The sequence below is a fragment of the Vulpes vulpes genome, chromosome 1 (assembly GCF_048418805.1).
Source record: "Vulpes vulpes isolate BD-2025 chromosome 1, VulVul3, whole genome shotgun sequence".
NCBI classification, from domain to species: Eukaryota; Metazoa; Chordata; class Mammalia; order Carnivora; family Canidae; genus Vulpes; species Vulpes vulpes.
The window spans coordinates 152,151,054-152,166,168 of record NC_132780.1 but is presented as its reverse complement, the minus strand read 5'-3'; the positions used below and the strand labels follow the sequence as shown (position 1 = coordinate 152,166,168).

The 15,115-nt window shown below is 35.5% G+C and overlaps 1 protein-coding gene across 2 annotated transcripts in view; it reads left to right on the top strand.

Moving 5' to 3' along the window:
* The window catches only part of COL21A1 (collagen type XXI alpha 1 chain), a 167,786-nt gene extending 153,791 nt beyond the window's left edge, over nt 1–13,995 (top strand). For both annotated transcript variants that reach the window (XM_072734442.1, XM_072734439.1), the window contains 9 exons: nt 1,204–1,275; nt 2,943–2,978; nt 5,764–5,808; nt 8,755–8,787; nt 9,361–9,507; nt 9,597–9,651; nt 10,146–10,346; nt 11,111–11,188; nt 12,712–13,995. In XM_072734442.1, the coding sequence (XP_072590543.1) occupies nt 1,204–1,275; nt 2,943–2,978; nt 5,764–5,808; nt 8,755–8,787; nt 9,361–9,507; nt 9,597–9,651; nt 10,146–10,346; nt 11,111–11,188; nt 12,712–12,899 (855 nt within the window). In that variant the 3' untranslated portion in view covers nt 12,900–13,995. The remainder of the gene's footprint in view (nt 1–1,203; nt 1,276–2,942; nt 2,979–5,763; nt 5,809–8,754; nt 8,788–9,360; nt 9,508–9,596; nt 9,652–10,145; nt 10,347–11,110; nt 11,189–12,711) is intronic.
* The last annotated feature ends 1,120 nt before the right edge of the window (nt 13,996–15,115 follow it).

Genomic DNA, 15,115 nt, shown 5'->3' with positions numbered 1-15,115 from the left:
CCAAATGGTTAATGTTTATTTCAATAGGATTTTCAATTCTCTTCAAGCCTTAAACAATCTACAGTAATATTCAGCAGCTCAGGAATGGGCATAGTAAGTAAAGATGGCAAAACTGTTTCTACAAAAGAGAGAGTAGGCTTTGTCAATATGGTAGAATTATTGGTAAATCTATTGGTAAAACTCAAACCAAAAAACCATGAAGCCAGTACAGGATCCATCCCATATCTTACAGATATTACCTAAATGTCACTGATGCATCATTATTCTAACTTTCAGAAAATTTCCTTATGTAAGACTTTTAAGAAATCTTTATTTCATAAAGGAAATAATCCCTATGAGATGATGAAGAATGGAGGAATTAAGTTGTGGAACATTATCTACACTAGAAACAGCTCAAGAATTTACTTCTAAGAAAATAATATTCCATATGTATAAATAAAAACAAGTATATATACAATTTAGCTACAAAGATGTTCACATCAATATTGTTTATGAAAATAAAAATTGTAAAAACTAATGTTTAATGATTAGCATTTTATTAAACAAATATGGTAAATCAATACAGTAAGTACTATTCTAGAATTTAAAATTACGTTTTATTTTATTTTATTTTTTAATAATTATTTTTTTATCGGTATTCAATTTGCCAACATACAGAATAACACCCAGTGCTCATCCCGTCAAGGGCCCCCCTCAGTGCCTGTCACCCATTCACCCCCACCCCCCAACCCTCCTCCCCTTCCACCATCCCTAGTTTGTTTCCCAGAGTTAGGAGTCTTTATGTTCTGTCTCTCTTTCTGATATTTCCTACCCATTTCTCTCCAAAAAAAATAAAAAAAAAAAAAAAAATAAAATTACATTTTAAAAACAGTGGCAGAGACGCCTGGGTGGCTCAGTGGTTGAGCATCTGCCTTTGGTTCACAGCGTGATCCTGGGATCAAGTCCCACATCGGGCTCCCTGCAGGAAGCCTGCTTCTCCCTCTCCCTGTGTTTCTGTCTCTCCCTGTGTCTCTTATGAATAAATAAGTCTTTAAAAAAAAAAAACTTTTCATTCTTTACTGTCTGTAGTAATAACTCTAAATGTAGTAAATAAATCTAAATTGTAACAATCAATTATAAATTTGAGATATATGTAGAGATAAAAACAATAGTGTTTTTCATAAGCAGTAGGTCTGCAATCTTTATGTAATTTCTGTTACCTAGGGAGAACAAGGAGCAGTAGGTCCCCCAGGAGAACCAGGATACCTGGGTTTACCTGGAATTCAAGGAAAAAAGGTATGTGTTGTTTAGGAGATATAATTAACTTTTAATCACCTTTTAACATAGAAGTCTTCCTTTTGTGATCATACTTTTAATGATATGCTGACCTTTATATTTGGTATACGTATGATATAATCCACCCTATGCCCATAGGTGGGGCATCTTTCATGTCTCTACAAAGGTGTTGTCTGTTAGACGAAGGCTTTGGATGCAGCACATAGCTCAGAAAATGTAAACATATCCTTAAGTAATATCCTATAAACTTAGGTGGTTTTGCAGTCTGTCCGGGTGAGTCAAGAATTTTATAGGACAAGTATTCCATGTCAGGGGCTCTTACCAAAATGTGAATATTACTCTTACCAAAAAACTGGGGCAAAGTCTACAAAGATAAAAATTACAGCCCGAATGTTTGACCATGAAGTTCCTATTTATGAATGATTACACTACATAGAATTTCACTTAAAATGAATTTAAGGAGTTTAAACTACAAATCATGTATGCTGATAGAAAATGTTTTGGTGAGATAAGAGAGCAACACTTTAGATTCATATTCTCTCTCTCTCTTTCTCCTCAAGTAAAGGAACCCTGAAGCTGTATCTGTATACATAACATTTGGGAGTTTTAAGTCACCACTGACTGCCCATTTGTCAAAAAGTCAATGCCACTGCGAATGTAGATGTTTCAGGCTTAAAGTAAATATATTGGCTTTTATTTTGGAAAGGATACAAACTTATGTCTTCATCTTTATATCCCTTCCTGTTTTAGTTTTTCTCCATTTCATTTTTTCTGTTTCTCATGTATTATATACTTGGCCCCTAGGTTATTAGAACCAGTATGATCCTTGACTTTTTGTTCCACTGAGCAGCTGGCAATACTTGCGGAGACAGGGATGACCCTCCTGACAGTGATTAAATGTTAGAAACTTAGTGAATATTAAGTAAACCTACTATGAATATATGTTTAGAGAAATTTCTTGTTCAAAACTTATGTTTTAAAAGATTGCCTATACTTTGTTTGCTATAAACACAAAACTCTCTGTTTAGAAAGCATGGTAAGGTAGAAATTTGGAAACAGTGCCCAAGTACATCTTAGGGCAAGTGTTTATCTTTCTTGATATGTGGATTCATTACATTCCTGTTCATGTCCTTGTAAGAACATGGACAATGAACTAACTGGTCTCAAATGCCTCCTCTAGCTGAAAAAATCTGGAATATGGATTTTCCCCCCAAAATTCATTTTTGAAGCTTATGTTTTCTAAAATACCATTTCAGCATTATGTGTTACTTCATTGTGTCCTATAATGTGTGGCTATGACTGGCCTAATGAAGATTTTCATTTGATTTCATAAAACAACAATAGTCAAAATGAATTGTCTTATGTTTGTTTAACCTCAGATGGTGATCAACATAGAAAAGTTGTCTTATACCTGTTAAAATAGAAATTGTAGTAAATTTTCTTTACAAATGTAAGAGCACAAGCCAGTGTTTATTTAGAGCATCATTTTGACATAATGGGATTTTACTCTCTTCCCAAATACTGTTTTGGAATCAGCTTCTGCATATAAGGCACTTTCAGAATTTGTGTTAAGCCACATATTTTTCTTTCCTGTGGAAAAAATATGTTTACTTGAAAGGATGCTGAAAATCCTAGATTATGATAGACATTAAACTGCCTTTTTGCAGGGGGACAAAGGAAGTCAAGGTGAAAAAGGCATTCAGGTATGTTGCTGACTTTATTTTTGCTTGGCAATAAAAGCAGGACTTTGTTTTTTTAGTTCTTATGTAGCTTTTCCAGCTCCTTCCTGTTTCACCATCAGCATCTCAGCATTCAGTCCCAGCTTTCTGCTTGTATTCTAAACTTGACAACATCAAATTTCATTTTACTATTCATCTCCACTTCACTGTTGAAGAAAACTTGGGAGCCAAATGATTCAATGGAACAGATACAGATTTTATTCCATATTTCTAATATCTTTATTTACGGAAAGTATGTATGTTTTCAGAAATGATTTGAAATGGCTTATGGCACAAATAAATTAGTTCAAACTAACAGATGGAAGGAGAATCATATGAAAAAATTAAATCAGGCTGGGGAGATCTAGTGATTTAGAAGGACTTTTCATTTGGGTGTCTCTAGAATTTCTGGAGGCATAAAGGGAAGTTACAAATTAAAGTAATAGTAGAGTTAGAATCTACTACGTACACAGTTTCAACAATTGTTTTTCAACTGTTGATTCAGTATCTTTAACTGGAGATATTCAAGTACTATGATTTCTTTACGTTACTTTTGAAATTAGGAGTTAGGTGAATTTTAAGGAAGTGTCTGTGAGCTCTAGACACACATTCCAATTTTCCCTGTTGACACTGAGTTTGGATGTCTCACAAGCACGTGACTATGTCCAAAACAGAACCTGTCACCTTTCCCCATAAACCATCTCTTACTCTGTATTTTGTCTTGGTAATTGGAAGCACTAGGTAATGGTCTGAAGGAAGAAATCTTAAAAGTTATTTTAAAACTCAGACTCCTCTCTCTTCACCTGCAGTTTCACATCTAAATCTACTTGGAACTCAGCCCCTTCTCCCCATCCACACTGTCCTAATCCTTTGTCATGGGTCGTAGATGACTGCTGTCATCTAAGTGGGATGTCCTCCTCCCTGGTCCCCTGGAGTGCAGTTGCCTTCCTTCCTCCCATGCTCCGACCAGCATGTGTAACTAAGCTACACATCCACTGCTCAGGAATCCTTCTGTGGTGCCTCACACATTTCAGGATAAAGTCTGTCCCATAAGGTGCTACCTCCTTGACTAATAACTCTTTTTGGCCGCTTAGGGTTGAGTTGTTTCCCCTACCCTGTAGAAAGCCCCTTCTGTCAGATGGCCCTTCTGTGTTCCAGGAGTATCCAACCCACGTGTTTAAGTATGCCTTTTTATCATTCTTGAAATATTGGCTTATCTTTCCCATCACAGTAAGCATCTTGAAGGTAATAGTATCTTTGTTTTGGTGTCCCTGTGGGCCAGCAAATTGGTGTCATTCGATAAATATTGGGAATTCACTTAAGTAAATAAATGAATAAATCATGATGCAAGAGTGTTTTAAATTGAAATCACTAGATCATTGATGGATATTATCTTGGTATTTGTTTTCCTAGAACTTGCTGATTATCTTGTCTAACATAAGGATGATGTAGTACTTTATGGGCTAGGACCCTGCATTGTATATAATGGATATCCAAAAGTATTTATTAAATGGACAAGTGTGTTTATGTTTCTATTAATTTTCCTCTTTTCTTATTTGTCCTGATTTAAAGACCTTTATTCAAAATGTTTTTTTACATACTTTTTCTGTTGAAGTATGACTTTTAACAGTATATAGTTGACCCTTGAACAATGTCGGTTTGAATCCCCATTTCCACTCATATGCAGGTTTTTTTCAATAAATACAGTATCGTAAATGTATTTCTCTTATAATTTTCTTAACATTTGCTTTTCTCTAACTTAATTATAAGAATATAGAATATAATACATATACAAAATATGTGTTAATTGGATTCTATTGTTAGGGTTCTCATCAATTGTGGACTATTAGTAGTTAAATCTAGGGAGAGTCAAAAGTTATACACAAATTTTTAACTTTGAGGGAGGTTGGTGTCCTCAACCTCTGCATTGTTCAAGGGTCAGTTATATTGCAGATGTACAACATAATGATTCAAAATGTGGATACACTGTGAAACATCATCACAGTAAGTCGAGTTACCATCTATTGGCATACAGAATTAGAAATTTTTTTTCTTTTGATGAGAATTCTTAAGAATTATTCTTTTAGCAACTTTCAAATATACAATTTGGTGGTATTAACTGTAGTAACCATGCTACACACCCATCCCCGGGACATCTTTGTTTTATAACAGGAACTTTGTATCTTTTCACCCTCTTCACCTATTTCACCTCCCCCCTTCCTTCTGGCAATCATTATTCTGTTCTCTGTATCTATGAGGTTGGGTGATTTGGTTTGGTTTGGTTGTTTTATTTTGTTAGATTTGACATATAAGTGAAATCATACAATGTCTTTCTCTGTCTGACTTATTTCACTTAGCATTATTCCCTCAAGTTTCATCTATGTTGTCACAAATGGCAAGATTCCATTTTTTAAAATGTATGAGTAGTAGTCCACTCTTGTAGTGTATTTTTAATTTTTAAAAATTATTTTAAGGATGTCTTCTTGTCTTTGCATGTGTATAGTCAACACTGAATATAATTATGTCATAGAAATTAATCAAATGTCCACAGCCATTGGATTTTTAAATTATTTTCATGTTGTTAATGTTAAGTTTGACTCTTTTTCCTTCCTCTGAGAGACTAACCTCTGTCTCTTACGTCATCTTACATATTTGTATCACTGCTTTTGTGACCTTTCTTCTTGACTACAGTTTAATACATAGCTGTGTCTTATATGTTATTGCCTTGTATGTGTGCAAGCTAATAAATAATTTTTATTACATTTTAAAGGGCCAAAAGGGAGAAAATGGAAGACAGGGAATTCCAGGGCAACAGGTATTTTTTGTTTTCTCTGATAGACAATGAAATGACATCACATAACTGGATGGTGTTGGGAGAGGGTTACTTGCAAATGGAAACAAGTGAGAAGAAGGGTACGTGTAGCATGTGTTCTTAGCACATGAGGAAGGAAGTGTCAGGTGGTGGTGGTGATAATGGTTTGCTTTAATCATTTGTTTTATATTTTCATTTTTCTGTACTGATTGGTAACTGTGAAACTTGCTTTTCCATGCTTTTGTCTGGTCAAGTGAATGGCTAACGGTAGGCAGTTCCACCTGTGTCTTTGAATAGTTATTGGCCAAAGGCAGCCATACAGTGGCAGTATCTCCGTATAGCTACTGTTCAGTCTTGATTTTCTTTCTTGCAATGTGAGTAGTTGAAGCCTATAAGTAGTGGAGAAATGTACTTGTTTCCTGCTTGTGTGCTCAGAGATATAATTTACTACACTAGAGATGTATTAAAATGCTATCTTGAGGGACTGTGTTATAGAATAGATACATAGTAAGATTGTCTTGCTTCTTCCCTGACTAAACTCTCCTCATTAAGTAGTGCTTCAGGGAGATTGCCATATGGCCTGCAAGTTCAGTCAGTGCAATTTAAATTGCACCAAAAGACACATAAAAGTGATTTGTACTTCATGTTGCTTGTGTGCTGCCGAACTGCCAGTAGTTTAGTTCAGATCCAACTTGGGCCACACTTGGAAGGGAAAAACTGCACATATGAGTCCCCTCATGGGATAGACCTCTTTCAAATGTGACATTACAGAAAGATTCACTAATTAATCTGGTTCTGGAGATAGGAGGATAAAACTGAGTAATGTCTTCAAAGACAGGGGTCTCTGTGTCCCTCACCTGGAGAAATTTGAGAAACCATGGGGGAGAGGTCTGAAAGCATATGGTCACAAGGTTGTCTGCAATATAGGATGGAAGGTGAGTGCTAATAATCAGAAGAGTTGAGAATTGAGAAACTAACAAGAGCAAAAATAACTAAGAGGAGAAATGGAGAAATGGACTAAGTTTGCCTGCATGAAACTATGTTCAGTAAAATGTGTCTTTTAATTTTAGTGCTCCTCCACTTGACTCAGATCCTCTTGATGACACAACCATCTACGTCCCCATTCCCCTCATTGGCAATGCAGGCTGATCCCCTTGGTTGCCCTAAGTTAATCACACAATATGTATAAACAGCTGTTCTCAAAGGAGATTCTTCACCTCTTCTTCCATTCAACCTCTGTAACCCAGGCCTTTCATCAAAAATTCTTAAAATAACTGTCTGAAAAGAAGGCTATTTCCTGTGGAGTCTGAGCTCACAACTTAGCTAGGTCCCTGGCTTTCAGATGACACTCTCTCCACAGTTTCCTTAACATGTTTTTTTTTTTTTTTCTCTCACTTTTCAAGAAAAATAGCGGTCTGATCCCTCGGCAGGAATCAAGTTCCCCTGAAAGCTTCTGCCCTAAATTTGTTGGATGGTGCATTTCTCACCACCAGGAACTCTGAGCCCTGCTGGAGTACCTGGGAGTCAAAGCAACTATTGCTTTTCAGCAAGTGAATAGTTGGCCCAGGCTCTTTAAATAATCAGTACTAGTTACCTGTCCTACTACCAAGTGCTGCCAGTGTGTGCTTTCTTGGCCTCTGTTTTGTTTTTCGCTCATGAAATCATCCTAGTGAATTCTCAGATGACTCTAATTCATTTCTAGTCCTGAGAACTCATCTCTTCTGTCTTTTCTCTTACATGAGCTCCAGTTCTAAGGTTACATCTGGTAGGGAAAACCCCTGTGTTTTTTTCAGAAACCTCGATATTTAAAGAATAGTCTTGCAGGGTTTTACTCACTATTTTTATATGAAAACTTAGTGGGGTTTTCTTGCTTTCATTTTATTTTATTTTTACTTTTTAAAGATTTTATTTATTTACTCATGAGAGACAGAGAGAGAGAGAGAGAGAGAGAGAGAGGCAGAGACACAGGCAGAGGGAGAAGCAGGCTCCATGCTGAGTCCCACGTGGGACTCGACCCCAGGTCTCCAGGATCACTCCCTGGGCTGAAGGTTGTGCTAAACCGCTGAGCCACCTGGGCTGCCCTTGCTCTCATTTTAATTTGAGAATCTGCCTCTGTCTGTTGCCAGACCTAATTTGTCTTCTCTTTGGTCTCATCACGGTATCCATGTTCAAGGAACCTAGAGATGCAGCAAATTAAATATTCAAACTCAAAATTCATTGTGTGAAATGTTATACACTAAATTTTATATTGAATTGTGGAACACCAATTTTTAATTATAAAGTTGAAAAATGAAATCCTATCTGTGAATGTGCAAGCTCTACCCTTGTCCCTCAACTGATACTGGGTAACTTTATAGCCTGAGTGAATGAATTTCAAAAATGAGAAATTTTAATGCCTTTCCTGAAATTTTAATGCCTTCCTTATCTCTGTAATTTGTTATTGTCATGAATATGTGAGAGATGAGTAGGAAATAATTTAATAGAGCCATCCAGATGCATTCAGTGCTTGTAACAGTGAGTGAGTTTCCTTTGTGGGCTCATCAGTGTCTATATTACATGGGAAGAATTCCAGAGCATATCTCACACTGCTTTTCTAACCTCTGAATTATCAGCAATGAGTGGTTTAGGCATAGGACACATAGGTATTTTCTTCCCTATTAATCACTTTTGATGGCATCTTTGCTTTAACTCATCTTTTATAAGTAGTACTCAAGAATGAAAGTTATGTAAATGAACATTTTTATATTATCCAGTTAGCATATTGCTTTGTCATTAGTTTCCTTTAAAAAGGCAAAAACAGTATCACATGTAATTCTTTCACTAATTCTATCAGTACTTTTCAAATTGAAAACTAAAGTTTGATAAAATGTCAGGTAAAGGTGCATGCCATGTTTCTAGTACTGTACCTCGCACATTGATTATAGTTTTTTTTCCTATTAATTTTCTAAGGGAATTCAAGGCCATCATGGTATGAAAGGAGAGGTATGTTTCTTTGTGTCTTGTGCTCTATTTCAGTCCTTATTGCTTGCATTTTCAACACTGTATAAATCTAGCTATTGACATCACAAACAGAAAATGCCTTTCAAGTTCATTTCTTAGTGATTTTCTTAATATGTAGATTCATTCAATTAGTTATGAAATGCTACATATCTGTGAATATTAATGGTTCTTCTTCTAGATTAGGAGCTAAGTTTTTTCCTTTTTTTCCTGCATATATTTCATCAGAGAATATCGTGTTTCTGTATTTGTCTCTCTAGAATTTAAGCTCTTTGGGAACAGGCTTGTGTCACATTAAATGTATTGCCTACACAATAAATAGAAGATAAATAGAGGATATTTGTGGAGTTGGGCGGATGGGTGGATAAATGACAGTTTAATATGATGTGAGATTTCCCTTCTGATCAATAGTAGCATTTCGCAGCTGTTCCCTGGATAATGTACATTATATATATACATGTATATATTCATATGCTCATATCCTTAAGGAATTTTGCAATGCAATTATACCTTCTGAAATATTTAAATAGAACTTTTCAAGATTTATTCTGATTTTAGAGAGGTGAGAAGGGGGAGCCTGGTGTCAGAGGTGCCACTGGACCAAAAGGAGAGTCTGGGGTGGACGGCCTGATGGGGCCTGTGGGCCCCCAGGGGCAGCCTGGGGAAGCAGGTCCGCAGGGACCTCCAGGACTAGATGGGAAGCCCGTACGTATTCTGCTTCTTTCTCAGTTCTTATGTTTTCATTGCTTTTTACTTAGTATGTACATGTTATAACCCCTAATAATTTGATGCAGGGGAGAGAATTTTCGGAACAGTATATTCGACAAGTTTGCACCGATGTATTAAGAGGTAAGTCTCAAACAGATTTTATAACTTTTTAAAATTACTAAAATCATACAGATTCTTGGTAGAAATTATAAAATATATAATTAAGATAAGAACATAAAGGACATTTATAATCTGTTTTTTCTCTAGATGGGTAGTTTATGAAGATGGAAATGATATGTCTCTTTTATAATCTTTTCAATAAAACAATTTATCGTTATTTCACCATGGAATTAAATTTTCTTCTCTGACATAGTTCTGGTCATTAAATTCATAAATATGGATGTCTATAATTTGCCAATTTCTTTTTGGGGGGTGCTTTTACTCTCCCTCCCATTTTAAGCAATTGCTACAATAAAATGATTACACAGAACAATGAGTATTTCCAGAGTTAAATTCCTAGGAGTGAAATTATTGGTCAACAGATAAGCCTCTGTAAATTGTGAAAAATGATTAGAAATGTTAGTAATGCCCATTCACCATTTAAACGTAAGGGGTGGGACTTATTTGTTTTTAAGCTCAGCTACCAGTCTTACTTCAGAGTGGAAGAATTCAAAGTTGTGATCATTGCCAGTCCCAACATGGGTCCCCTGGTATACCTGGGCCACCTGGTCCCATAGGCCCAGAAGGTCCTCGAGGATTTCCTGGTTTACCAGGAAGAGATGGTGTTCCTGGATTAGTTGGTGCTCCTGGACGTCCAGGTGCCAGAGGATTAAAAGGTACTTAACTTCATATACATAAGCAAATGAACAAGAAAGGGTAGTTTTTTGTACCTACACTCTAAACTGATTTAATTAGGCAAGAGCTCATCTTTGTTTTTATGATGACAAAAAAAGCTTTTGTCTTCCAAAGTCTTTAAAATTTGTCAACTAGTTAAAAAGCAATTGTTTTATTTTCTTAAAGCAATATTCTAAAGTAGAGAAAGGTTAAAGTTTGAAGCTTGTGAAATTATAAATTAGAAATTTTGAGTATGCACTTGGAGATTTTGCCTGAGTCTTTAATAAGAAGGTCTTTAAATAGAAAGTCCAGACGCTATTTCCTTTATTTTGACTTTAGTAACTTGTGTTGCGTTATCAGAAAGATTTTTTCTCTTACAGGAAAAATCATGTTTTGCAACCAAACTTCCTAATAGCCCACAACTTACTTCTCTTAGAATGTTTATGTGAAATGTCAGTTGATAATTCTTTCCTTTTTATTTACTATTATGTGAGCAGTTTAGATGTTCAAAGTAATAAACAGAAAGGGCTAATAATCCCAAACCATTTTCCTTTTTAATATTAGATCTTGTTACATATTTCCAGATCACTGATAATTTTGGTAATTTTTGCTTCAAAAATTATAATAATAAATGGCAAGCTATTTTTAAAAGAAAAGATTTATTTTTTTCTTTCAATGTGTGTATTAACAGCTTTGAAAGAAACAATCTAGGAGGAAGTGATTTTATAGGAAAAGTAAGCTTACTCTCATCTTTGACACTCTGTAGGCCTACCAGGAAGAAATGGGGCAAAGGGAAGCCAAGGGTTTGGGTACCCCGGAGAACAGGGTCCCCCTGGTCCCCCAGGTAAGACTTGCTATATGCTTGTAAATGTTGCTGCACATTTGGCTTTAAGAAAATCATCACAAATCTATGTCAAGAAATTTGAAATCAAGACATTTGTTTACTTTTTTGAATGAGTTGCATTCAACACATTAAGCTCTAACTCCTAGAATTTTCTTCCTCTATCATATTCATGAATCACTCAAGATTTTCTCTTGTTTATCATTTAGATGGTTTAGAAGACTACTCTAGACTAGTTATTGAATGGTTTTAGTCACCCGTGCTTATCTAGCGTATATCACTGTTCAGTCTTATGATTCTCAAGGAAGCAGAATAACTGTAATGGTGGACTCTTAAGTCACCCCTGCTAGCTGTATTATTTAACTTGGTTATGCCAGCATTTTTGTTATGAAATGGTGATGAGATATTACCTGGATCATGACATTATTAGAAAATAATATGACTTAATATATAGTGCTTTTGGAACAGTGAATAAATAACAATCATGTTTTCAATAAATGTGTACTATTATTATTTTATTTATTATTTATTTATTTTAAATATTTAATTTGAGGGAGAGAGAGAGAGCATGTGAGAGGGGTAGAGAAAGCATGAGGGGAGGGGGCAAAGGGACAAGCAGACTTCCCACTAAGCAGGAAGCCCCATTTTGGCTCTATCCCAGGACCCTGAGATCATGACCTGAGCCAAAGTGAGACACTCAACTGACTGAGCCACTCAGGCACTTCCTGTTATTATTTTAGATGTTATTACCTCATGAAGCTTTTGGGTAGATCAAATAATTCAACAGTTTTTATTAAAAATACTTGAGACAATATCTACAGTTGTAGTTAAGCGTTAAATAAATGTTTCTGAGTAGTAGTAACCGGAATAATTAGTAGTAGAAAGTGCCTCAGACTGCTCTGCTCCATTTCAAAACCTGAATATTTTGTTATTTTGTTTAATCAACTTTAAAAGACCAGTATCCTAAGTTAACTGTCCTTCCTTTGAGCATACTAATTGAACTAATTAGACTAATTAGTCAATGGTTCACAAATTAGTTCTATAACACCTGTGTGTATATATTGATCACAATTATATCATGGTAATGACTATTTAAATGTGGAAACTTTAAAAATGTGTATAATAAAAATAGTCATCTTACTGTAAATATGGCACAACAGTGATGTTAGTTGAGTTTTAGCTTACTGATCTATTCACTTGCTAATTTATAAAAATATTGGCAGAAGATATGCTGGAAATTTAGGCAATACCAATTAAAATATTAGGATGCTAGCTCAGTGTCTTAATCAGCATGGTGATTGCTGTATTGATATAGCTTAGCCCAGCTTTATGAAAATTACGGATTATTTTTGTATAGTTTTTTTTCCAAGTGGAAGGTATATAGAATTAGCAAGAGATTCTCTCCTCTTTTCACATTTGTGCAAATATGTTAAAAATTTTTTTTTCAGTTTAAGTTTCTTACAGAATCAGCTATATCATCAAAAACCAAACTCCTCTGTTCATATATTGCTCATGTCCCATTTTAGGTCCAGAGGGCCCTCCTGGAATAAGCAAAGAAGGTCCTCCAGGAGATCCAGGTCTCCCAGGCAAAGATGGAGATCATGGAAAACCCGGAATCCAAGGGCAACCAGGACCCCCTGGCATCTGTGATCCTTCGCTATGTTTTAGTGTAATTGTTGGAAGAGATCCATTTAGAAAAGGACCAAACTATTAGTGTCTGATGCCTCATTCAGCAATCTAGGCATGGTGCTTTTCTTTTATGGTCTTTTGCATCTCAGGAAGATAACAACAGTAATCCCTTGAAAAGAAACTAAAGTACCTCGGTGTTTTTATTATTATTTTTTCTTAAGGAAAAATATATACAAGGTCACATATACTGATTTTAAAGGCTCTGCAGTAATTCAGAGCCTTTAGATTAGTACCATTAACTAAATCTCAAGGGTTTCTTCTAAGTCCATTTATTTAAATCAAAGTTGAATATAAAAAAACCCCCACCATTGCCTGTTAGCCAGTCAATTTCAGTCACTGTGAAATATTTCACATTCAGCCTCCATGCAGCAGAGTATTTGAGTTCAATTTCATGTCTTTGTGAATTTCATGTTTCATATTTCATAGCACATGCTTGTACATTAGCCAAAACATGTGTCTGGTGTTGTTGGAAATAACATCAGGGTTGATACTCAGCTGGGACAGACAGTGTTGTCATACCAGTCATTTACTCCATTGTCTGCTTATTGGGTAGGGACAGTGGACTGCTGGTCGTTCAGTGTTTTGAATATCACCTCTGAATGAGATGAATGTGTTTCTTAAAGTACATTAGCAAATTCTCAAATTCGGTTAATGATTATGCTAAGAAAGTATTGATTACATTGGGAGTGGTCATAATTGTGTAACATTAAAAACATGTTAGAAAAATGTTTCATTGTACCCCATCAATATGTTCAAAGGAAATGCAGGTTCAGGAATACTAAAAAGACTCCATTCTTCACATTTGCTTTGTAATTGAAATGTTTGTTGTATGCCTTCATTTTCCATTTCACTTATTATATGTGTATGTTCCTATATGTTAACTTTTATTGTAGCAAAGCTTATGGGAATAAATGCTCTAGTTGAAAGGAAAGGTAACTCCACAGATCCTAGTATGTCTTGATAATTTTTAGCACTTTAGATACTTTAAAATATTATGAACAGTCTTTGTGTACTGTACTTACTGCTTTTGTAAGGAACATATTTGAGATATTTCATCCTAATCATGCTCTAAATTTTGTTACATGCTTGTTATTCAAAGTTCAATAAAGTTTTGTACAACAGGCTTGTTTGCAGTGGTTTCTTTTGTATACATAATATTAACTGTTGAGTACTATATCCACAACACATGGTCATTTATAAAATGGGTATACTTTATTAAATTATTTACCCTATTCTTTAAAAACATGTCCATCTGAAATAAAAACTTAGAAATTCCAGTAGTATGCTACTCACATAAATAGGTGCAGCACCTGCTTCCTGGCCCAGGAGTAGCTATTGATCAATTTCTAGCTTAATTGACATGTCATTCTACAACTTTGATGTGGACCCTAGAGGAGACTGAAGTCATTCAGTAGCAGAGCAGAGTCAGCCCAACGCTTGTTTTTTATTGTTTTTGCTTTTTTTAATTGAAGTGTAGTTGGCACACAGTGTTATATTAGTTTCAGGTGTACAGCATAGTGTTTGAGCGGATCTATATATTATACTGTGCTCACCACAAGTGTAGCTCCTATCTGTCACATACAATGCTATTAAAATACCATTGACTGGGTAGCCCCGGTGGTGCAGCCGTTTAGCGCCGCCTGCAGCCTAGGGCGTGATCCTGGAGACCCTGAGTCGAGTCCCAGGCTCTCTGCATGGTGCCTGCTTCTCCCTCTGCCTGTGTCTCTGCCTCTCTGTCTCTGTCTCTGTCTCTATGAATAAATAAACAAAAATAATAATAATAAAATATTTAAATACAAAAATACCATTGACTATATTCCTTATGCTGTGCCTTTTATCCCTGTGATTTACTCACTCTGTAACTGGAAACCTGTATCTCCTACTTCCCTTAACCCATTTTTCCTATCTTACCATTCATCTCCCCTATGGCAACTATCTGTTTGTTCTATCTGGGTATGTTTCTGCTTTCTGTTTGTTCATTTTGTTTCTTTAGATTCCACATATATATGAAATCATACAGTATTTTTCTTTCTCTGACTTAGCATAATATTCTCTAGGTCTATCCATTGTTGTTGCAAATGACAAGATTTCATTCTTTTTTATGGCTGGGTAATAGTCCATTGTATATATGTACATCACATCTTGTTTATCAGTGGATGCTTGAGTTACTTCCATAATTTGATGGTTGTAAATAATGCTGCAATAAACATAGAGGTGTATATGTAATGAGGTGCAGGTAAG